At 39.8% G+C, this 25,684-nt stretch overlaps 2 protein-coding genes across 2 annotated transcripts in view; one reads left to right on the top strand and one right to left on the bottom strand.

The window, feature by feature from the left end:
* LOC127371863 (fibronectin type III domain-containing protein 11-like) overlaps positions 1-25,684 on the top strand; it is a 145,904-nt gene that overhangs the window by 80,058 nt on the left and 40,162 nt on the right. The gene's annotated exons all lie outside the window — the stretch shown is intronic.
* Positions 64-21,401, bottom strand: stmn3 (stathmin-like 3). The gene is made up of 5 exons (XM_051415062.1): positions 21,234-21,401; positions 6,585-6,680; positions 5,460-5,638; positions 2,231-2,422; positions 64-377 (listed from the first exon to the last, which is right to left on the bottom strand). Exons 1-5 carry the CDS (start codon positions 21,250-21,252, stop codon positions 318-320), a joined length of 546 nt encoding a protein of 181 aa, XP_051271022.1. The 5' UTR covers positions 21,253-21,401; the 3' UTR covers positions 64-317.

Here is a 25,684-nt window from a genome sequence, read left to right as displayed (position 1 = left end):
GTTATGTTATTACCCAGCTCTTCTCGCTCTCAGGAAAAACCCACAACACATAAGACAAAGACATTCTTTGGCTCAGGATCGGACTTTATTTCAGCTGTTCTTGACTCTGCTATCAGAATATGTTTCTGCACTTCCAAATGTGTGTGTTTTACCAAAACTGAAACAGATGAGTAACGTTATTCGGTGCTGATTAACTACTAGTTTGAGTCCTGAAAGGTGCACTGTGGGATGATAGTGGTGAATGCTGAACAACAGGAAAACTTAGACACAGAAGATTTTCAGAAGCAGCAGCCGCTGCTGGAGTATGGAAGGTATCTTCAGCCGGAGAGGTCAGCCTGAAGCTCCTTGTTCCTGCGTACCTCAGCGGCGTGTACTTCCTGTACAACAAAGCAATAAACTGCCAGTTACACATGGATCAAAATGAAACTTAATGAGCAAAAGAATGTCAGGAGGTGGGGCTTCTGGGAAACATGAAACTTATCTGCACATTTTTTTTTCACTTCTTAAAACCAGAAACACTGTCGACTGCTGAGCAGTTGAAACATTCTTCAAACATTATGCAATAATGCAGAAACTTTGTGTTTCAGGAAGTGTGCAACCTGTTTTTCCTGAGTTGTTGGTTGTTTAATAAAATGTCTAGTTTGAGGTCTGCACTTTAAAACCTCAACAGTATATAGTACCTGCTCTCACCCACAAACTTTTTTTTCTGTTGCCATACAGCAGTCAAACTAGTATTCACTCTAGTTTACAGCCACCAGGACTGCCTCTAGTGTAAACATTGCTTTTATTGGGTGGAAATTCCAAAAATAATTTGTCTTTAAAGAAGAAATGGAACAACATCACAGTATAGTGCAAGTTCTGTGAAAATGTTCTAGACTATTGCCAGAATTTGCTTCACAAAAGAAAACACATTTTTAATCTTGGTTTCCAAGGGGCCAATCACATGGAGAGGAATCGCTAGAAATACAGTACATCGCCAACAACCTACGTTTTCCTAGCAGATTTTGTTCAGATAAAAGTTCAAATATCCTCAGCACAAGGTGCTGCTCATCAATGTCACACTTGGCCCATACAGACAATTAAATCAAGCAAGAAGCAGTAGCAGCAGGCTACTACTTTAACATTTCTTTCCTGTTTGGATGCTGTTTATTATGCCGGTATATAGTTTTGCTAGTTAGCTAGTACAACTATGAGAGAACTACGGAGCAGGGCTGTAGTGGGGGGTAAACTCAATTATAAAAATGAGGAAACTCAGTTATCCACCTTTTTCAGAAGGTTATTAGTAATTGTATCAGATTACATTTTTAATGTAATCCTCCAGGTATTGTTTGTTGTAACTGTCACACCCATTTGTATAGCCTTTCTAAAATCTAATAGTTTTAAGGTTGTCGCAGAGGGAGGAGGCAGGGATTGAACCACCAACCTTCTGATCAGTGGACAACCTGCTGTAATGGAAAATTATTAGATTGCCTTTTAAGGAGTACCTTATATGACGTGTGCCTTATACAATGTATCCTTTTCATCCTTTATGCTCCATGCTTGTGCAACATGTTATTTAACATATAACCTATGAGTTACACTGTTTCCTTCCAAAGGGCTTTAGGTTGATTTTTACTCTAGCAGAGAGAGAGTCCAGTAAATGTACTATCCATGTGTAGAAAATGAAAGCTTCAGATTTATCTATCCTGCACCTGGTGGTACTCCCCTACAGCAGAGGTAATTGGAGGCCCACAGGAACTAACTGATAAGATATAGAGAGACTTTCTCACAACTCTTTTTGTGCATCTTCCTTGCATCTTCCCTGCCCTAAAGTTGTGATAAATTAGTTGCTACTCTGTGCTTCTTTGTCTTTTCCATCCAGCACTTGCCAGATGCTTTGTTGGATCGACTGACCTTTCTTATAAGAAATAAAATCACATAAAGATCTATTGGTTTTGATATCTTTATTTCAGAAGCTCGCCAAGAAAACACTGCTCTACCTCCTGAGCCACAGCCAACCTTTAGTTGCCCAGTCTTAAACATTAAGGCACAATCCTTGATCCAAATGTACTGTTATTATGTGTGAACACTTACAATTTATATGGTAAAAATGGGAATAATGTCTAATTTTTGCGACTGTCACATAATCTAAATTTTGAGAGAGGGATGAAAATGGTGCTCTCCTTTGATTTATAATAAACCCCAAAACATTAATATTGCTTCACAGATGGTCACAGAAAGGAAGACTTACTTTCTCACGCAGCCGCTGTTTGAGAGCATTGAGGTGGGCCTCCCGGTTCTCCTTGTTGACCTCCATCTTTTGGATAAGCTTCTCCTCCGTCTTCTTGCTGAAGATGTCGTTCTCCTCGCGAGCCTTGTGGAGAACCTCCTGCACGCGCTCCCTCTTCTCTGCCAGCTGCTTCAGCACCAGGGCCTCCTGGGACTGCAGCAGGGTGCAGACAAAGAGGGTGGAGTCAGCGTAGTAATGACAGTGATGGGGATCCTTTAAAATATTACAATACGACTACCAATACCAGTCACCTTAATGTCCACAGTGGAATTTTAGAATTTCCTTTACAGCAGTTAAAGTACTAGCTGAGCTAAGGACTAATCTACTGAAGAGTTTCAAATCGGTCAAAGAAGGTAGTGGTAAAGGTATAGAATTAATTTAAAGGGCAAATTAGTTGTTGGTCACCCAGAGTTGTTGTTTGGGGAACTGGGCAACACCGGGCTTAGCTGTGGCTCTGTAGCTGCTGGCTGTAGCTGCTGGCTGTAGCTGTGGTAACATGCTTATCACACATCACAAGCAAAATCATAGTCATTTTTTTTCAAATCAAATGAAGGTATTGTTTGACTGGAGAAGTGTCAATGCTCCTTGGTACCGGGTTATTTCGGTTGATGCCCTCTGATACTTAGCTGTACTTCTAATTTTTGTCTACATAAGTACGCTTTGTTCTTATTGGGCTCGGCCACCGCTGGTGAGCATTCAAGTGATCAAATAATTGTCTAAAAATGACTTACCTTTCATGCGTGCACCCAAACGCCCCCTACATAAAACCCTACATACAGCTATGCTGAGGAACAGCACTGCAAATGGCTTTGTTGAAATGGATAAATAAAACCCCAAAATAAAGAAAAACAACAATTAGGGTAAGGGTTATGGTGTGGTTTGGGTTTAGCTGAATTAGGGTACTGGCACCTTTTTTGTTCCAGGTAAGCACTGCTGATACTCAGCCCTAGAAATAAAAACTAAAAACCAAGTTCATCAAACAGAAACAAAAGAATGCTTTTTCCCCTGGTTGCCTGACAGACTAATGGTGCAATCAATAAGATATGCACTGCCCTCTGACACATAGTATATCAGCAGGCCTTGACTTCATAACTTCAACATTTCAAAATTAATTTCATGGCTCATACTGATGTTTCAACACACTCCCTCATATAATCCCTCAGTTTTTGGGAGGAGAACAGATTCTACCTGTACTGCTTGTTTACAGCACAATATGTTCATGCAGTTTGTCCTTGTTTCCTGTTGACGTCCAATAATTACACCAGAATAACAAGCTGGGTGGAAGGACACACCCTTATTCACTCAGAGCAGGATCAGTGTGATTTCATAATTGTATCTTGAGATTAACCCTTGCTTTGAGGTGAATAGTTGGTATCTTAGCTGGCACCCCTTTAAGTCTTTATTACACAGCAGCCCTTCCAGCTAATGTACACTCAGCAAACCTGTTATTACCCATTACTGTATGCCACAACTGCAGCATTAAAAGGAGAATTCTAAATCTTCTAAAAGGATAACACAACCTTACTAAAGCTACATATCCAAAAAAAGCAAGAGAATTTAAAGTATTGGCATACTTGGAGATCAAGTTGTGATGCTCTGGTATGCATAAAAACGTTGTGGCTGACATTTTCAAGGTTACTCGACTACAAGCAAAACACACTGGCTTTACAATCAGCTTTTCTATTTCTGTGTTCAAGCTCACTACATTCCTAAGAGTGTGAACTCTGTTGAAGATGTTTTAAGTAACACAAAATCATCCACCAACTGTATGGTATGTTTCCTACAGCACTACAGGACTAACTATTCAGTTACTTTAAAGGAATAGTTCAACATTTTGGGAAATTTGTGTTTGTGATTATCCCATCTTTTACACCTCGCTGATTGCAAACTTCCACAGGACTACGCCTGCACAAACCCCTGTTTCCATCCTGGAGGAGGTTGTCAAGGTGACTCGCTCCTGTAAAGACCTCAGAATGGATCTGGACTAGGACTGGGCAATAAAACAATCCCCATACAGGATCATGATAAAAACTTACATAGTTATCAGTGATAAACTTTGGACATTTTATACTTGATATGAAGGGATCTAACAGTCACGGCAGAAAAAAACACGACAACAGCCAGTCAGTCTGCAGCTTTCGGCCTGCACATCAAAGTACGCTCCCATCTACTACTGCAAAAAACAGTTTGAGCTACCTGTGAGGAAAGTGGATGTGTTACGGCTGTATGTGTTTCCCTGTTCTGTTTGTCCCTTTTCCTTCTGCTCTCTCTAGCTCGGCCCAGGTGTGCTGATTACTGAATGAGGCTGCACCGGAAGTCCTGGTACTGGTGCCTCTCAGTCTGGGATTTTATGTTACTTTGTGTCTTAATTTACTCTTGATTTAGTGTCTTGGTTGTTTGTATTACTTTGTGTTAATAAACCCCATGGATTTAGTTGTTTTAAAGATGTCCTTTTTTGTGGTTATTTTGGGGCAGCGGTGGAGTGTTGTTTGCCCTGTAAGGCAACCAAAACGTGGGGTGTAACAATTGGGGGCGTGTCCAGGATCTGAACCTTGGACTTCTCATACCTAGAGCAAGAATCACACCCCTAGACCCCTAAACTGGTTATCAGACTCATTTAGTTGCATGGTGTCTAGATACACTAGAGTAGGGGTGCTGTTTTGGCTGTCTTTTAGTTTGGTTAGTGCTAGCAGCTAGTGAGGCTTTTATTTCATTTTTCTTTACTTCAGATGGTTTTAGCTCCTTTCGGTTTTATTTCTTTGATTTAAACAGCCGTAGTTTTGCCTCATCTTTTTCATTTTGTATAAGATCTTTGATTCCCTTTAAGTAAATGACATCGTCACTGAGCCGGCTCTACTTGCAGATCAATCTGTGTGGCCCAGCACTACCTTTTATGCTGCTGTGTGCTGAGGCCAGAGCATGAGGGCGAAATAACTTAACTACAACAACCTCACTGACTGGGTAGGAGTTGAGCTAGAGGATGGTGACAAAGAAGAGGATGCTGTCCAAGGAGGCTAGCATCCTCAGCAACGTCTCCCACCCCCTCCACGACACACTGGTTGAGAAGCGTCTTCAGCCAAAAACCTCCAACACCAAGTCAACCTTAGGTCACCTTTAAGTCAGATAAAATAAAAAAATTACCAGTGGTTCTCCATTATTACGAGACCATGCTGTGATGACATTTGCTTACCTTCCTCCTCTCCTCAGCGGCCTCCAGCCTCTTCTGGAGTTCCTCAAGGGACACCTCCCTCTTCGGGGGGGAGGGCAGTGGCTGAGGCTGGCTCTTGTCCCCAGACTGATCAGGATCCTTCAGGATCACCTCAAATGACTGGCCCGAAACTCGCTTGTTCAAGCCCTTCACCTCCAGGTCTGACACAGCCAGAATTCACACCGACAATAAAACACAAGTTAGTGAGCCGTCTGTCAGGTGCAAGCTTTTTCTTTCTTTCTTTCTTTCTGTCTTGCTTGCTTTCTCGTATGTCAGAAGGATGGGGGATACACCTCATGACTGTGTCCCAGCGTTGTTTTCAAAAATACAGTACTCGGGCTTCATGGCGCTGACCTTTGCTCATCATTCCCCAGTCCAGTGGAGCAAAGATGAGTTCACTTTCAATTACATAAAAATGCTCTGTACTTACACAGAAACCTGGTGCTGTGAACATTCATCTGCCACAGAAACATGATTTTATTTCTTTTTCTCTTTTCCTGAAATCTGTAAATGCTGTCAGAACCCTCATCAGGTTCAGCTGATAATGCAGTTGTTTGCAGATTGAGACACACATAATATCCTGAGAGCACAGATAAACCCACAGAATGCTGGCCTAATTCAGGGCCCTCCAAATAGAATCAGCAAAAATGATCATATGTCTTTCATCTTTAATCATTACATTAGATAGAAGATAGAGAGATTAGATAAGAAAATTGTCCATTCCAATCCATTTTGTGAGTTAGCGCTAGCCGGTAAAAAAGCCAGCTAGCTAAATTTCAGGAGCAACAGCTTTACTATAGCAGGCACAGACTTTTTTCATACTGTATGTTAACATTAGCCAGTTCCATGGATCAAACTAAACTAAAGCGACAAAAGTGGACTATTTACAGCAGAGCAAATGAAAGTTCATAAACTAAATCTTTAAAAAAATAGACTTTTGGACAAGTAGAGGAGTCAATAAATAAATAATATATATTATAAAATAAATAACACTATTTTTTATTGTTTGTTATGTAATCTATGGAGACAATGGGCCCTGTCTGTGTGGAAAACACTGTAAACTGAGATGGCTGATAGAAAGACAGACAGACAGACAGACATACTGACCTCCATACTGGTAGAGGCTGTTGGGATGTGGCTGTGTGTAGAAGCAGGAGCAGAGGAGAGACAGCATGGACATTTCCTTGATCTTGTCTGTGTAGGCTGTTACAGAGAGATAAAAGAACCAGTGTCAAACCCTGCCAACAACATTGGGACAGAACAGAACTGAGTTTTCTCTGTGGGGAATTTGGTTGCATTATTCATTTTCTATCCTAATATCCTGAGGAAATGATGGTGTCTCAATTGAGGTTCCCATATGTCAAAAACAAAACAATATGAAAAGAGACAAACGATGTCCCATTGTTATGCCTGTGATTTCAGACCACTGATGCATTGCCATGGTCAGCCCTGTGTAGACACTGGAGCTCTTTTGATGTGATTCAATCCGAGCATATTTGCTTTTTGACAGGTGTATGCGTGTGTGTGTGTGTGTGTGTGTGTGTGTGTGTATATGCGTGTGTGTGTGTGTGTGTGTGTGTGTGTGTGTGTGTGTGTGTGTGTGTGAGTATGCAAATAGAATGGGAGGCAGTCACAACAATGAAAGGATTGGTGTGCTGGCCTGCTCCATGGTGTCGTTACCTCTTTCTCTGTCCTTCTGTCTTTACCCCATTCTCCCTCAATTGGTGCTATACAAATACATTTGAATTGAATTGAATTGAATTGAATTGGCTCCCTGATGGCGACAGAGCATATAAGGAGCCAAGATGACACCCAACCTGCATCTCCCTCTCCTCCAAAATAGCTGCTGCTGTTGTCATCTCACCACCCTGAAGGCATCATCTGTTTGGAGTCTGGGCTGGCAATTTTAATAATCTTGGTTTGTCCTGTGAATTTAAGTTTGGGAAGTTGAGTTATTGTAATTAAGCAAACTGTTTGAGGAAACCAATTGCCTTAAACAGTTTAAACGTATTAACTCCAACAATTTAAGCATTCAAAAATGTTTTATTTAAGTACAAGTAACTTGTTTATTGTAAAGGTAATTAAATAAAAAAAATTAAATAAAAGTTAATAGTGCCTACAACTAAGTATCTTACACTCATATCCAGCATTTCTCCTTTAAAACTTGTTAAAAGGTATTTCATCCGAATAAAGTCAGAGTAACTTTAATGCATCTTCTTTATATCAATGTTACCACTTCAACTGAATTTACTCAGTTTTATTCCATTCCATTACTTAATCAGTTATCAAAATGGTAGCAAATTATTTTAGGGCTTTGGGGCTTACATTTTTGTAATGATATAAAGTCAACTTAAAGTAAACGAGTCAGTGGAACAAACTGTAGTGATATCACCAATACTTAAAATACTGCACAAATTTAAGTACACTCAAAACAGAGTTGCTTTAACAAATTATTTTTGAGATAGGTTTAATTCATGTGCACGAATAACTCACTTACTTTTTTATTCATTTTATTAATGATTCACAGTGTGTTTAGACTTGTTCTGTTTGTTCTGTTGGAACCTTGAAGTTATTCCAAAGTCAGTCTTTTCTGTTTATTTATCTACCATTGTAAATAAACCTGTGGCCCTTTCCTGCATATCATCCCCTCCCTTTCATTTTTACAAAAGGACCAGTGTGTTGGATTTAGTGGCATGTAGCAGTTTGGTTGTTGACTGGAACACCCTTGCCTCACCCTACTGTTGCAGGCATACAGGAGAAACTACAACCATGAAAAACACAAAAGGCCCTGTCTGTGTCCTTTAACATTAAGCTTCTTGTTTTCTTTTTGTGGCAGCAAACAGTCAATATATTAAATATTTTTAACATTTTATATGATGTATTAAATGCCTTAAATTGTGTCTTTGTCTAGACCCAATTTTGCTACCTACCAGTGCAATATGACTGAAATACTTTCAAACTAATTGTATTACTTTATTAATCCCACAATGGGGAAATTTCCTTGTCACAGCAGCAATTACTTGAAATAAATAAATACAGATATAAAAAACTATGATAAAAACTAAACTATGGTATGGTGGTAATTTGAAATTTAAAAAAAAACAACAGAAACTATGGATGGTGGTAATTAAAAAAAAAAAAAACTACAACATTGATCAGGTGATGATCAATGTTGACTGATCAATATTGTCTGTAAAATTATTAAACAAATGTGTATTTTATGACCGTGTTTTAGCTGATTGAAAATAGGTCAAAAAGAGGTCATAGATGTTCATACCAAATGTTACAATACCTATGCAACGTTGCATCATATTTTTTGTGACATAGTGCTGATTAGCTTGTCCTTCAGTCCTTCAGTCGGCATTTAAAGCTGCAGTAGTAACTTTTATGAAAATAACTTTATCTTAAATTTGCTGAATCTTTCACTATGTCTGGACAGTAGTACATGAGACAAATAATTTGTGGAAAAAATCTGGTTCTTCCGATCTTAATGGAATTTACAAGAATTCACCATCACCGTCTGAGCAAAAACAACCAATCAGAGCAGAGAAACATAGTTGATTGTTGAGACTCAACAATCAACTATCTTCAAGCCACCAAACCAAAACATCTGTATTTGACGATCTGGGAATGAGACTCAAAAATCAACTATTTCTCAGCTCTGATTGGTTGTTTTCATTCAGGCCCAGTGGATTATGCAAATACCATTAGGAGCACTAGGAGGAGCCAGAGGAACCAGAGAATCACAGAGTATCTGTCTCATGTCCTAGGATATAATGAAAGTTTCAGTAATATGACACAAAATTGTTTTTTATAAAAGTTTTATATATACATTTTTCATCCAATATATAATCAAACAAAACTGCCTTTCTCTTCCTAACTGGTATTTCATTGGTTGGTTTTGAAGGAGTCTTCGTTCTGTTCTGTCCTGAATATCCTGTTCCAACAGGAAATATAAGTGAAAAGTGCCATATCATTTAGTTTGCAATGTCAGTCAGTCTACTATTTTGGCCCAAACTAAAATATCCCAATATTTATTGGATGGACTGCAATGAAATTCTGTCTCAAAAGGCTGCAGATTCACACTACTTCAACACATTATATAATTGTGTTGGATATTTTACCCTGCACAGAAAGTGGTGGATTCAAACTTTAGAAAAAAAAGCCTGGTCTAGGTTTAGAGGTCAAAGGTGGATAAAGTAGCTCCCACACAGTCCTTGGTTTGAACCTTGAATCTGGTCTCCACTGTTTTCTTGTACTTCCCTTTTAAGTTTCAGCATCAACTGTCTGATGAAAGCAGATATGCCGTCATAATGATCCAGGGAAAAAATGATGGCTGGACCTGTTCTCTACCCTTATGAGACACTGAAACTGCATTCCAGACATATCAACGTATAACTGAGCAGGAAGTAAGACAGTGGGGAAGTTGGGGGAAAGTTTTCAACCCCAGAACTTCTTTAGTTGGCATTCATGTGACGTCAAAGCAACTACAAACAGTAATGTGTTATATTAAAAATGGACCAAATGTCCTTGTGTCTATCTACAGAAAGTGATCACCCAACTCTGCAGTTCCCTTCAGCTCTTTGGGGCCTTTTAGTGTCTTTCGGCTTATTGTTTTGGTTTTACGACCCACAACCTTACTGTTTTGGTTCAGTCCGACTGCTCTCCTTGACCTTGTTCCCAGCAGCAGCAGCAGGCTGTGTTTAGTGAAAAGGCTCTGATAAATAGAGGTTGGACCAAGTCATTGTTTTGCAAGTCTCAAGTAAGTCTCGAGTTTCAAGTCCTAACAAGTTATAATGTACAACTCAAGTCCAAGTCCAAGTCAAGTCACAAGTCACTGGTGTGTAAAGTAATCAAATTTGTGATTCCAAGTGTGAAGGAGAAACTACGGTGGCCACGAAGTGCGCAAAAATGCACCCCAAACACCCCTATCAAGATCCAGTGTTTATCTGTTCTGGGCTACTGCAGAACTGCTACTGCGGACTCCATGGTATGCAGCCCGCTGTGTCTGTAGATAATGACAACATACCTATGAATATTATATTCCATTTATGACAATAGATGACAATAAAGAATAAATGTTACACACTGGACCTTTAAATGACATAATAATCACCTAAAAATCAGCCTTTACAAATGTTTTATGAGGAAGGCTTCAAAGTTATATAGTTAACTGAAACTAGGTGTGAAAAAACACTTTAGTTAACTGAAATAAATAAAAATAAAAACTAGACTTAACTAAAACTAACATTAAAAGTAATAAAAATAAAACTAAATATTTTTAAACAATAAAAATTAAACAGAAACAAGCAACCCCACTCTCTGAAACTAAACTAAAATCTAATGAAGGGATGAAAATCAGAATCTGATATACTTTAAAAAAGGATAGCATTGGTGTAGCATTTGTATCGGTAGTATGGGTAGTAGTGCCTTAACTTGTGGTCAAACATCTGACATCATCACACATGACTTCTGGGTGTTGAAAAAGTTTAAATTGTAGCAGCTACTTTCCCCTGCCATCTGAGGTCACTTGCAAAGTAACAGAGCCAAAGTACAAAGTAGTGGAACCATCAGTTCTGATGTCTGGAAGCTTTTATTGCGTGACTGAAACTACAGCACACTGCAGTGCATGTCAGGAAAAAGCTGTTATTTTTAGGAAGATTCTGAATTATTAACCCATACTTCAAAATCACTTTCTGGCCCCACAGCCCTCTGGGATATTTGTGTGGTGCTTGCTGCTGACGGTGGATGTGTGTTTTGCCTCCTCAGTGAGTGAGTTGGCGCTCTGTAGTAGCTGCTCTTTCCAATATGGATGCAGCTAATGAAGCTTATGAGGAGGCAGCTCCCCTGCAGTTAGGACTGCAGCAGTGTGACTGAGCACAAATACTGGGCTGCTTTCTGTCTTAAATCTATTGTTGTTGTTGTTGCCATGAAAAAAAATAATTGCATCAGCTTGTGTAATAGGAGACAGCTACTTTTTCTACATGTATTTATTCATGTCACAGAAATATTACAAGGCTCCACCTACTGCGGAAATCATCTGCCTCATTTCCTCTGTTATATTGTTTTGCACTGCAGGGCACTGGTTCCCAACCTGGGGGTTCTGATCCCCACTAAGCTCGGTCGCGAGGCCTTCTTGATTTAAAGGGTGTAAGAAATTCATTGTACAGTATCATTTGTTATCTACTGTTATTATTGATTAGGTTTAAGTTCAATGAAAAAAGATATGTATCTGGTAAAATGTCGGAAATAAATAAGTGATTTCTAATGGCACCTTTAGATATTTCTATTCCACGCTTTACTAATGTGTCACAATAATGTTTTTGAGTTCAAACAGCTTTCCAAGCAAATATTGATATATGTGATTGTTTGTCTTAATTTAAGTAATCAACTGGGGAAAATGGTGATATCTATTAGTTAAAATAGTGTCAATGTGAAGACGGTGAGACGAACCAGGGGTCTAAAGGGGCCTGCACTTGATTTTGGCCTGTCTGTCATAGCCTTCATATCCTCTGTCCTCAGGTGTACAGCCAGGTAACACAACAATATAAAACATCCTCAGCAATTATCTTGCACTCCAAGGAATTTAGTGCACTAATTCATTTAAAGTACAATGCATTCCCTGTGGGTTCCAGGGCCCTTGCGCAGAATTAAAACATCATCAGAGGCAAAGCCCACAATTATGGCATCAGCTTCAATCTGTTAACCTGGAAGAACAGGTTTCTGCATACGGCCAGGTTCCTGAGAGACTGCCGAAAGGGGGAATTTTCTGGAGTTCGGTCTAGACCTGCTCTATTTGAAAAGTGTTTTGAATTGGCGCTATACAATAAAATTGAATTGAATTGAATCTGAGTGTAACATAAAGCAACATTTAAATGTATCTGAACCAATACACAAGCTCAAATAAATGAATGGTCACCTGAGAAACAAGCAGAAGAGTATCCAGTATACTGAATGAGACTATATAGTGGATATATTACAGACAATGTATTTGGAAAGAGGTTGTGTATTTGAATTAAATTATGTCATAATTATCTTCAAACATTACCTAGGTAGGCCATTTATATGGAGCATGTTTATCATATTGTCGACTAGCCAACAGGGTCAAGGTGTATTTATTGCAGGGTTATACAGTGTGGGATATTGCATAGAAGTCAGGACATTCAATAGCAGGTCTTAGCTTTAGAGTGCTACAGTAACGAGTCTTTGTTTACCACAGAGTTTATTTTCTGCAATAATCCCAAATTTAATGGAACATCTCATTTACAACAGTCCTACAACATCATCGCAGTTGTAGGACTGATGGGTTTAAAAGCAGGGCCTGTCTGGAGGGGAGAACACCTTAATTGTAGACAATAAAAACCTTTTACTTTAAACTTCTCATAAAAAGATTAAAGGCGCCCTGTGAAGTTCTTGATCACAAGTTCTTGTGTTGGACGCTGTTGTGGTGGGTGTTGGTCATTTGTAGATGTTAGCAGGCTCCATTCATAAGCAAATATTAGGTTTAACATTAGCTTATAACGTCATATAATGTCACATCCTTTGGATTTCAAACCAGCATCCCTCAGACGGAGAAGGTCTCATTTTACAAATAAGTCACAACCCATTCGCTCATTATATAAACAAAATGAGTAATACATAAAAATATGTAAAATCTTAGATGGAACCTTTAAATCTGCTCATATGAGTATTTTTATGTGCAACACTGATTGTTAGTTTACAGAAAACTAAAACTAAAAGATGGGTGTGACATGAGAATAAAGCACCTGTTTTTATGGATGCTTGTCCCCAAATGACCCTGCAAGTAGTTTGTCCTTGTCCCTGTCTGCACCATGGCTGCAAAACAAACCAGTCCCACGTGAAGAGGCTTGTTCCTGTGTGTGTGTGTGTGTGTGTGTGTGTGTGTGTGTGTGTGTGTGGATAAGATGCAGTATGCAATGTGTGTGTGTGTGTTGATAGGCCTGAAATAAAAGATAGTCATGGCCCCAATGGGTGTTGCCAAGGTGATATAATGGAGGTTGTGTAAGTGAGCAGGCTACCTCCTGACCGCAAGCAAAACACCTGCAGTAAAATACGATACGTCAGTGTTTCTCAGTATATGGTCCAACCCTACAGGCCATGAGGAGGATTCCAGCGGGTCCATGACAAATTGAATCAGTTCGGCACCAAATCAAAAACTCATACATATTTGTAATTCCTAAACTGTGTAATTTAATGGGAGCTAGTTTGAAGGTCTGTGACATAAAATATTTAGATTAGAATAGAGGCACAGGCAGGTCTGTAACATCTGTGATACATTACGCCTACACTCTGTTGCCAGATTATTAGATGAGCCTAACTAAAACTAATGCAGTGTAATGCAACAGTACAGTAAATCCTTCCATTTTTGTTGTTTTAGAAAGGTCAGGAGGATTCAGTTGGTGCTGTTGTTGAATTATATTACATTATACAGACAGGTGTTTGTGGTATTTTGTCCACCCCATTCACATGAATGAGGGTAGGATAAATACCAGAAAGACCTCCCTGTATTTACATTAAACAGAAAGGTGTTTCTGTTATTTAGCCTACCCTCAGTATAATGCACTACAGTCCAAACGACATCCTCCTAAATGATCATACAGTTTCAACACAAGCTGAACATATTAAGCTACATGAAGGGAGGATTTACTACAGGACTTGTTGCATCAGACTGCATTTACGTTTATTTGCCCCACATTTGATGTTGAAACACGCCCTCTGCTGTTCAAAAGAGGCAGATTCATGTACTGTATAGTACAGTATGTGTGATAGAAGCAGAAATATCCACAGTATGGTTGGTTGAGTATCCCTCAGTTATACAATCAAGTCCTGAGGGCTGAATAAGAGATGAACAGACTCACTAAGATTTCCACTGAGAGATGTTTTCCAGTTGCAAATTCCAAATTTAGAAAGCCTCCTCTAAAGTTGTGATGTGCTGCTGTCAAGGTCTTTCCTCCTAAAAACAGGACATCCGTTTAAGGCCCACGCAGGTTTTATTGACATGACAGGAAGAGTGGGATGTGCATCCACCACAAGGTAATTTATTATTGAGAGGCTCATCAGGGAGGACGCATTAGTCCCACTCAGCGACCCAACCACGTGTTTCCTTCTGCCATCTCTGTGTCCCATCTGCCACACAGCATCATGGCAAAGAAGGAGTCTTCCTAATTCACAGAAAAATTCAAATGTATTCCCAATCTGTTGCAGTCGGCAGGGGGTGGACAGTGGTGGAGCCGTGTGGCATGAACTGTTGGCATGTCCCCCTCTGGACGGGGGAAACGTAAAAGCACTAGCCACCCCGTTATCCTTACCTCCTTCACTCCGCTTTGTCTTTCAGAGGCTGTAGCAGGCTCCATTTCAAAGCTATAGTGGGGAAGGCAGCTAAATAAGGCTCCAAAGTTAGGCTAAATTTTGGCGATGGAAACTGACATGGCTATTTTTGAAGGGGTCCTTTGACCTCTGACCTCAAGATACCTGAATGAAAATGGCTTTTATGGGTCCTCACACATCTCCCTGTTATACTTTATGCTAATAAATAATTTATGCAATACAGTTTTTTGCATGTGGTATAAATGTGGTATTTTTGCCCAGTGTATTGTGTTTGAGTTACATAATGACTGGGAACGACTGAGACACATACTTCATGCCACCCCTATATAAGTCAATGTTCCAGTCAAAATGTATGGCAACGCCCCTGGTCAGCAACATTAAATGAAATATTATTTTAACAGAAATGGAATATAATATTCATAGGTATGTTTTCATTAGTGTATAATCACCTGAAAATAAGGATCATTGTGTATTTGTAACCTTAGAATGAGCTGTTTTAACTACAGGCACCACGGAGTCCACTATGTTTTTTTACAGTAGCCCGGAACGGACAAACCAAACACTGGCTCTAGATATGGGCATTGGCTTACTCAATAAGAAGTGATGCTTCTTGAGGGAATGTGTTAAAGAAAGCTATATGCTAATGGTAAGTGTTCACACTGCGTAGTGAGTGAGTGAGTAGGCAGCTCATGTGTTTAGATTTATCAAGCACTGTACATCAGTTCATCACTGTCAGGCTAAAGTAGGGTGACAGTTATAAGCTCCACCAGACATTTACCAACACGGTCACCTCTGTTACTCCACTGAATCCTCAAAATGGCTGACTTGAGCACGACAAGGTAGCATTATGGGTGTAATCAAATCTAATTTCAGAAGAGGAAAGCAGACATGTTCAATATTCATGCTCAGACTCCTCGTTTTGAGCTGCTGGCCTTACACGACATCGACTGTGAATCCTGTCTCTTCTTGTTTCTTCTTCCAAAGCAACCAGCTTTCCTGCTGTGCTGTTTCTCTGTGCAGGCTAAACAGCAGCTGCGGGTGCTTCAGAGAGGCACATACTGTGTGTACACAAAAGGAGGCATCGGGGAGACAAGGAGCAGGGCGTGGACTCACTCTCAGAGCCACAGAGCATGCAGCGTTTGCTACATTATTCACCAGTCTGGTGCAAAAGAAAGACTCCAAATACAGACAAAAACAATGCTGTGTCTGGTACACGCTGCATCTTTGAAACTAATTCAGTACAGCAGGCAAATATGAGGAATTAAAGAAATAAAAAAATATATTTGGGTTGACCTCCATTGACGAGGATCTTTGCTTACTCAGGGTTAAGATCATAGACAGAGAGACAGATTAAAGAAGATGAGAGACCTGCATTATCGAGAGATAAAGTGACGACAAAGGATTGTGCATGGAGAAAGATATGTAAATGAGTATTCAGCTGTCTCCTCTGGCAGGGCCTGAACCCCCATCAACCTCAGACATCAAATACAAGAAAGCATGTGGAGCACAATGATCAATGTTATGTAATGAACCAGGACACTATTACTGTACAACCACACCTCAGATTCTGAGAAAATGATTTGAAGAATTTAAATTTTTTACATGTTAACAATTTCACTTCTGTTCTTCTAATGTGCATTTAAATGTTTTTATGCGGCTTTTCATACAAATACATTTGCCCTCCCTACCACAAAGTACACTCCACTTTATTGTTTATCCGCAATAATTTCTACATCGAAGCCATCAACCTGTCTGTTAGACCCGATCCCAACTAGGCTACTTAAAGAAGTTGTACAGTAATTGGCACTTCTTTACTGGATATGATCAATCTTTCTTTATTGTCAGGATATGTACCACAGTCCTTTAAAGTAGCTGTAATTAAACCCCTTCTTAAAAAGCCCACTCTTGACCCAGGGGTTTTAGTCAATTATAGTCCGATTTCTAACCTCCCCTTCCTCTCTAAGATTCTGGAGAAAGTAGTCGCCAAAGAGTTGTGTGACTTTCTACATAACAATAGTTTATTTGAGGATTTTCAGTCAGGATTTAGAGTTCATCACAGCACAGAGACAGCTCTGGTTAAAGTTAATAATGACCTTTTGATTGCTTCAGACAATGGACTGGTCTCTGTACTTGTATTATTAGATCTTAGTGCTGCATTTGACACCATTGACCATGATATTCTTTTACAGAGACTTGAGCATCAAATTGGCATTAAAGGAATCACACTAAGCTGGTTTAAGTCACATTTATCAGATTGTTCGCAGTTTGTAGATGTTAACGATGAATCATCAATAAATACTACAGTTAGTCATGGAGTTCCACAAGGTTCTGTACTTGGACCAATCTATTTACTTTATATATGGTCCCTTTAGGCAACATTATTAGAAATCACTACATTAACTTTCACTGTTATGCAGATGATACACAGTTATATCTATCAATCAAGCCCGATGAAATTAATCAATTATCTAAATTACAAACATGTCTTAAGGACATAAAGTCCTGTATGAGCTGCAATTTTCTGATGTTAAACTCAGAAAAAAAAAGAAATTCTTGTTCTTTGCCCCAAAACCCTTAGAGACTCACTGTCTAAAGATATAGTTACACTAGATGGCATTACCTTGGCCTCTAGCACCACTGTCAGGAATCTTGGATTTACTTTTGATCAGGATTTGTCATTCAATTCCCACATAAAGCAAACCTCCAGGACTGCCTTCTTTCATTTACGTAATATTACAAACTAATCCATGCATTTGTTACTTCAAGGCTGGATTACAGCAACTCTTTATTATCAGGTTGCCCCAATAAGTCCATTAAAATGCTCCAATTAATTCAAAACGCTACAGCATGAGTGCTGACAGGAACTAGAAAAAGAGATCACATCTCTCCTGTACTAGCTTCTCTGCACTGGCTCCCTGTAAAATGTAGAATAGAATTTAAAATCCTCCTCCTCACCTACAAAGCTCTTCATGGTCAGGCCCCTTCATATCTTAAAGAGCTCATAGTACCCTATTACCCCTCTAGAACACTACGTTCTCTGAATGCTGGGCTACTTGTGGTTCCTATAGTCTCTAAAAGTAGAACAGGAGCCAGAGCCTTCAGTTACCAAGCTCCTCTCCTGTGGAACCAGCTTCCAGTTGTGGTTCGGGAGGCAGTCACCCTCTCCACATTCAAGAGTAGGCTTAAGACATTCCTCTTTGATAAAGCTTATAGTTAGGGCTGGATCAGGTGAGTCCTGAACCATCCCTTAGTTATGCTGCTATAGGCCTAGACTATCGGGGGATTTCCCATGGTGCACTGAGCTCCTCCCTTCCTCTCTCTTTCTGCACTCATTCATGTCCCATTAATGCATGTTACTAACTTCACTTCTTCCCCGGAGTTCTTGTGCTTTCTCGTCTCGCAGGTTCTTATCAATCCTGGTGGAGCCTCCTGCCATGGTCCTGCTTGACTGCCATTGCCAATACTGTTGTTGCTGTGCACCTGTCTGTCTGTCTGTCTGTCTGTCTGTCTGTCTGTCTGTCTGTCTGTCTGTCTCTCTCTCTCTCTCTCTCTCTCTCTCTCTCTCTCTCTCTCTCTCTCTCTCTCTACCCCAACTGGTTGAGGCAGACGACCACCCACCTAGAGCCGAAGGATCTGTCCTAGGTTTCTGCCTTTTAACAGGCAGTTTTTCCTTGCCCTTGTCGCCAACTGCTTGCTCATGGTGGTACTGTTGGGTCTCTGTAAATAATGTTATAAGGAGTTCGGTCTAGACCTGCTCTATTTGAAAAGTGTCCTGAGATAACTTTTGTTATGAATTGGCGCTATACGAATAAAATTGAATTGAATTGAATTGAATTATCCATGACAAATTCAATCTGAGCGGCCTTCTTAGGAGGATAATAATCAATGAAAATACGGATTACTGAACTGGTGGTTTAACAGTGAGAGAACAATGTTCCGAGAGACTTTAGGGAGATGATTAAACTGGACCCATAAAAGTAGAAATAAAAGACAAAAGTAGAATTTTGAAAAGTGATGGACGCCCATCCACAGAGGAAACTGCGCTCCTTGTCGCCAACTGTTTTGTGTGGCATTAAAAATCAATACATTGTTTTATTTCAAAACCTTTTTCCAAATAAGGCTGATCACTGAGTCTAAACTATGGCCATAACAGATCCTTACATTATATTATGTGTGTTCATTTCATCATTGTTACATAAAATATAATGTAAATGCATTTAATAAATTTGACAGCATTTGACACAAACTGGGGTCGCAGCTGGGGTGGCCAGGCATGCAACCCCTCTAGATCCACCCCTGCACGAGAGGTTCAAACTGGACTGACATTCATCATATATGTACAGTATATGGCATAGACATTCAGGGTTCCTAGACAATTAGCTAGAACTTTAATCTGTCTAACACTTTGCTTTTTGACCAAATGCCGAACTCCCATCAGCCTCAGCTTTGTGTTCAGTACTAAAACGCAAATGTTAGCATGCTAACATGCTAAACTAAGACAGTGAGCATTGTAAGCTTGTTGCCAAGTTGCTTCTAGCGTTTAGCTTGCAGCAACACATGTGACATAGCATGACCTTGCGTAGTATTGGTTCTGGCATACATTTATGATTAATCAAAGCATTACATAAGAAATAATTTACATTACAATAATAAAGAAGGACCCTGGACAAACTGCTGTCCATACTGGACAACGCCCACCACCCTCTGCACAACACCTTCACCAGGCAGAGGAGTGTGTTCAGTGGCAGACTGCTGTCCCAGTCCAGCTCCACCAACAGACTCAAAAACTCTTTCGTCCCCCATCAGACTGTGCAACAGCTCTTAGTCAAGGCAGGGAGGACAATAGATAATGGACAATTTCCTCCTCCATTTGCACTGTTTTCCGTGACATTCTTTCATTCACTGTCATTTCTGACTCCATCTGCACTGCCTCTGCTACATGCTGTGACTTTCATTCATTGGTCGACAGCCTAATTTTAATTGCACATAGTTATTTTAATTTTTATGTAATTTAATTTTATTTTAATGTATGCTGCTACTGGATGCTTGAATTTCCCTCTGGATAAATAAAGTATCTATCTATCTATCTATCTATCTATCTATCTATCTATCTATCTATCTATCTATCTATCTATCTATAAGAAATGCTTGACTCTGTACGGGCATTACTCCTCTTCTTGTATAGTTAGCTGTTTACTGCTATGATAAATGCCAGCTTGTGTCTGTACAAGAAAGAATCCTCAGGGCAGAGAAAGGATTCTGTGGGACCCAACGCAAATCTCACAGGATCGGGTTGGTTTGACTTTGAGCCAAATACAGTTGAAAATAAGATTAAAGAGCAAGCCAAGTCTGGCATTTGGAGACATTTCTCAGTAACAGGAGAATCTCTTGTGCAGGCGTTAATGGTCAGAAATCCATGGTGAGCGAGATTAAGAAAACAGTAGGGCTCTAGATGGGACTTCTATTAAACTTTTGTCTTTGCTCAAGTTGAAGTAGAAGGCTTTTGAATTGGTTGATGCTACGTCCTTTGTAGTCAAAGGTTATTGCCTCAGAAATAAAAGAAAATATACTGAATCCTATTTTTATTCTTGTACATTGTGATGTAGAAACTTGAAGCCACCAGTACACATCCACTGAGAATGGATCTTAGAAATCAACAACATTTGAATATTCAGAGATTCTGGAATTCTGGTAGAAGGAGTAGATGATTTTTTAAACATTTTAATGTGGGGCTTTTTTTTGGAGAGAAAACATATCACACATTAGTGTTCCAAGAAGGCTATCTGTATATATGTCTTAATATATGTTTGGAGGGGGTCTTTTTTTAATTTTTTAATACAAACATGAAAACGTTAAAATCTCTGACATAATGACTTAAATATAAGATTAACTTTTTACCACGTGATTTTCAGTACTCTAGTTAATATCATAGTGTGTCCATTTTGAGATGATATTATGATTCCAGTATTCATTTGATAAAGGTTTTCATCCCTTACCTGCAGTAAAAAAAATCACCAGAATGGACAACAATTGCCAGTGTGAATTTGTGCTTTGGATCTGCGTCAGAGAGCAGGCATTTAGTCAGCAGTGGCAACCTCTAACTCCAGACGAATGACCAATAACGCGCTCTCTCTGGATGAAACGTTTACATGTCCACACGGACCATGGGAGGGTCTCTTATCTACATCAGAGCTCCGGTACAATGCGAGAAGAAAACCCCAGTTGCCATGACAATCACGCAGATACACAGAGACCCTCTCCACCCACGCCATTATTAAATACACTTAAAACAGTACAGCCTCTCCCCTCCGCCTGCCACGCACACACACACACACACACACACACACACACACACACACACACACACACACACACACACACACACACACGTGGAACGGGTCATCTTACCTGATACTGTGCTGGTCATTGTTGCTGACAGTGGAGGAAGAGCAGAGAGCCGGAGGATGCTGCTGGATGGAGGAGAATAGAGAATGTGAAGGAGTCAGAGAGAGAGGACGAAGGAGGAGGAGGGAGAGAGAGAGAGAGAGAGAGAGAGAGGGGATGGGTTGGGCATGTGTCTGTGCCCTGAATGGTGCAATGCACAAGTCTATGTGAACAATGGGCAGCCAGTGGGACTTAGTGTGTGTGTGTGTGTGTGTGTGTGTGTGTGTGTGTGTGTGTGTGTGTGTGTGTGTGTGTGTGTGTGTGTGTGTGTGTGTGTGTGTGTGTGTGTGTGTGTGTGTGTGTGTGTGTGTGTGTGTGTGGAGGAGGGTGTGTGTGCTGCTGTAAAGGGAAGAGGAGGGTGGGGTGAAGCAGTGGTGGGAGGACAGTCCCACAGGGATATAAGCAAATATCATGTATCTGACATGAGAGAGGAACAGATACAAAATGCATCTAAAATACTATCTTAAAGCAACGTTATGTAACTTTTCTACAATAAGATAACAGCTTCCACATCATTTTGATGCTACACTGAGTTGTAATAAGGTGAATGGTGTCTCTGTCACTCCCACTCTGCTCCCTGTGCTCCTGTTCTATGTAACTCCCCTTCTAGGTCTGAACAATTACATTACACTTTACAGCAGTAGTCACACACCACCGCTGAATTTGGAAGTTGGATCATATTTTATGGAGAAAATGTTTTGTGGTTTTCCCTCTGATGTCCTCCAGCTGCTCTGCCTCAACTCTGTGATGTACAGTTTCCTGATGGACAGTAGGTAACTGCGGCAAAATGTGTCTGCTGTTAGTTAGTTAGCTTAGCCATTCTGTCCTGCTCAGAGCACCCAGGCCCTGGGGCGAGCAGGCAATGTACCTGGGCTCAGCAGCTTTTATGGACACAGCTAATGGCAGAGATGAAGGGACCTAAGAGGACCATGGAAGAAGCTAAGAAAAGAAAAGCCAGCGGACAAGAGTAAATGTGGGCCTGGCTTATAGTGGTTGGTGAAAGCTTGGTGAAAGTCAAAAGTTAAAAATACAAGACCATCTCTCAATACTTCCCTACTCTTTCAGTTACTGAAAGTATCTCCACACACATTTGAAGATATAAAGCTATATAAGTGGCTCACAAATATTAAGTTTCAGTTTTGTGGGGAAATAAAGGCTCTGTAATTTGAAAATGTTACTTAAACAGGAGGAAATGGTGCATTTGTCAGGGACTATTTTCAGCTCTACATTTGGTTCCAAATATAAATATTTGGGGCAGCAGGACAGTGTATAAATAAACTACGGTGTGTGTGTGTGTGTGTGTGTGTGTGTGTGTGTGTTCATAGTGATGAAGGAACGTGTGCTTTATTAGTTTCTATGGCACAGAGGAAGAGACATATCAGGCTTTAGAGGAGGACCATTTGGGAAACCTGTGATGGTGACAATAAAGAAGGTTTGTAGGAGGGGCTCAGGGGTCAAAGGTCATGAGGAACATGACTCAGAGATAGGTCACATCTTGTAAGTGGATCAATGTTATAGATTGGAATGACACAGTGACTCTGAAGACTCAGTGAGAGGAAATGTTGTGGTTTAAATATCCTGTGTACTCTAATGACACTACGGGGGTTGGACTCCCACGCTGGACATTTTATTACAGCCTTTACGGGCTGCAGTTCCCTAGCTGTGATGAGTGCGAATAATGTTGATTAATCATGTATCGCAGAAGAAGACACTGCATTGATTTAACGCCACTCTGATGAAATTAGGACAGGTGCATAAATGTGTGACAGCAAACCATTAGCATTTCAAATGGACCATTGATTCCTGCCGGCTGGAACACAGGGTGGGTTTTAAAGCAAACCACAGAGGGAACATAGATCACTGAAAGACTGAAAGCAAAAAACATTTGTTATAGTGTCTTTCAGTAAGAGTATGATATGTAACTGAGCATGAATAATGTGTTGTTTAAATAGGACTTTACATTATTTAATATTTAAAATTATTTAATACGTCTAAATCTCAGTAAAGCTAGTATTTCACTGAATCCACTGAATGACTAAATTCTCGCTGCTTCCTGGGTGACAGTTTATTGTCTAAACCTCATGCTGACAGTCTGCTGAATGGACTTTTTGCATTTCACATTTGCTAGAAAAAGGATTGTAGCTATGGAAACAATGTTTTCAATACTGCTGTGCAAGGCAAGAAACTTTCATTTTTGGTCGGAAATTAGTTATTGTCATTTTTTTTGTCATTCAACACCTGCTTTATCATGTGGACAAAATTGTTTTTCGGGGAAAATAGTGGGTTGTCTTTGCCGTAACTTCTAAAACCCCCCAGAAAAACCAAGGCAGAATACCTTAACTATAATGACGGTTCTTTGTTTGGCAGCACTCTGGAACACTCAATTTGAGTTAAGGTATTTTTTCTGTAGCGTGGTAAACAGTAACTTCACTTTGACTAAACAAAGTGGTGCAAGGAGTACCTGGCTCTGGTATTACAGTATTATGCCTGTGTAATACATAGGAAAAACACTGTAACTTCAGTGAGTTAATCATTAATATGTCACTGAAGCATTTCTGACACCCACCCTCACACACAGCAGCTGGAGTAAAGCAGACAGTGTTGCAGCTAAATGCTCGTGGGGTTGGTGGAGATGGAGAAATGACACGAAAAAGATTACTTAGGCTACAAGACAGAGATAAAGACAGTCTACTATAATTCCTTGCTAGCTCGCTTAGGCTAACCGCTTGGTAAAACCAAACTGCTAGTCAAATTATGATTGATGACTAGATTTTATGTAGATGTTATCATTATTATCATATACTGATTTTATATTGTGATCAGTTGACCAAGTGAGTCATGAAAGGGAAGTTCATTTGGTTTATCTTGGCAGCAGCCCTTATTATTATTAAGACAATGCAGAGGCAGACTACCTTAACTTCCGAAAAAGGGTCAAAGGTCAAGTTGGACCTCACAACTGTCATTTCTAATATTCTGCACACTGTTCATTTAGCTTTTTTTCAGTTCTACACTCGGGCAAGTTAAGGTCGTTTTGCCTTTCTAGAGAATAGCACATTAACAAATAAGACATTCAAAAATCCTTGTATGAATAAATACTAAAAAAAGATTCAAAAATCTAAATTCAGCTCATTATTAAGAAATGTGTAATCCTGCTTCTTTTCACAGAAACTATTGCAGGTCATTTGTTGGTGCTGTTTGAAAAACAAAGCAGTATCAGTTATTACCACAATGTATAATGAACTCCTCTGTCAGTTCTGCTCAGGCAGCCTTCAGATATAATGCACAGCACCGTTTTATATGGGCTATTATTTAAGTCACAGGACGACAGTTTACACTCTCACCCTGCCCTAATCTGTTTCATAAGGCAGCTTTAATGTTGGCACTTCACCTGCGGAAGCCCTGAGTACAAGTGAGAAAACTAAAATTGGTCTGATCTGACCTAAAATAGGCCAAAATTTGATTTATTTTTACTAAGTTACTTTATTAATCTGTGAAAACAGATGGAAGAAACGTTTTGGCAGGTGATATTTTGTTTTGTAAGGATCATTTTTTGTTTGTTGTTGTAATACTCATTTTGCCCACAAGAGGCTGAAGTGCACCAACCCCATTTTCCTTGAAACAACTTCAAAGTAAATTCATTGAAGTCTTCTGCAATTCTGCCTTTTCTTTGTACCCAGTGCTTGACATTTATGAGGATCTATTGTCAGAAATGGAAGATAATATTTAGAGGTATGTTTCCATTAGTGTATAATCACCTGAATGTATTGGAATCATTAGGTTTTTGTTACCTGAAAATGATGCTGCACGTCACCTCCATGGATTCCGCCATGTTTCTAAAGTGGTCAAGAATGGACAAACCAAACACGGGCTGTAGATAGGGGCAGTCTAGTTTTTCGAGCATGTAGCGGCCACCATAGTTTCTCCTTTGCGTTTGGAGGGGGATGGTATAGCAAGTGAATTGAGATCTGCAACTACACTGTTAGATGCTACTGAATCCTACACACTGGTCCTTTAAATAATATATGAGATAATGATGTGCATTTACTGTATATAATCACCAACTAGCATCATTAATTAAGGCATTAAAACAACACAAAATGACTTAACAGTTGTGCATGACATTTGTGCTTTTTGGTCCAATAATGAAAGTTTACATTTAAACTCAGTTGCAGTTAAAGGTGCAGTGTGCAACATTTAGGAGGACCTATTGGCAGAGCTGTTTTCATTAGTGTATGAAAATAGACTAAAAATATAAATGGAATGAGCTGTTTTTATCTATAAATGCCATCGGTCGCCTCAGTGGCAGCTCCCATGTTGAGCCTCCTGGATCTCTAGACAGGGTCGTTCATGTTTTTCGTGACATTCACAGCCACCGTAGTTATGCTGTCCCGTTTGGAAAGGCAGGGTGAAGCCAC

This window comes from Dicentrarchus labrax, unplaced genomic scaffold, assembly GCF_905237075.1.
Source record: "Dicentrarchus labrax unplaced genomic scaffold, dlabrax2021, whole genome shotgun sequence".
NCBI lineage: Eukaryota > Metazoa > Chordata > Actinopteri > Moronidae > Dicentrarchus > Dicentrarchus labrax.
The sequence above is the reverse complement of the archived record's forward strand: the minus strand, read 5'-3'. Positions and strand labels throughout refer to the sequence as shown.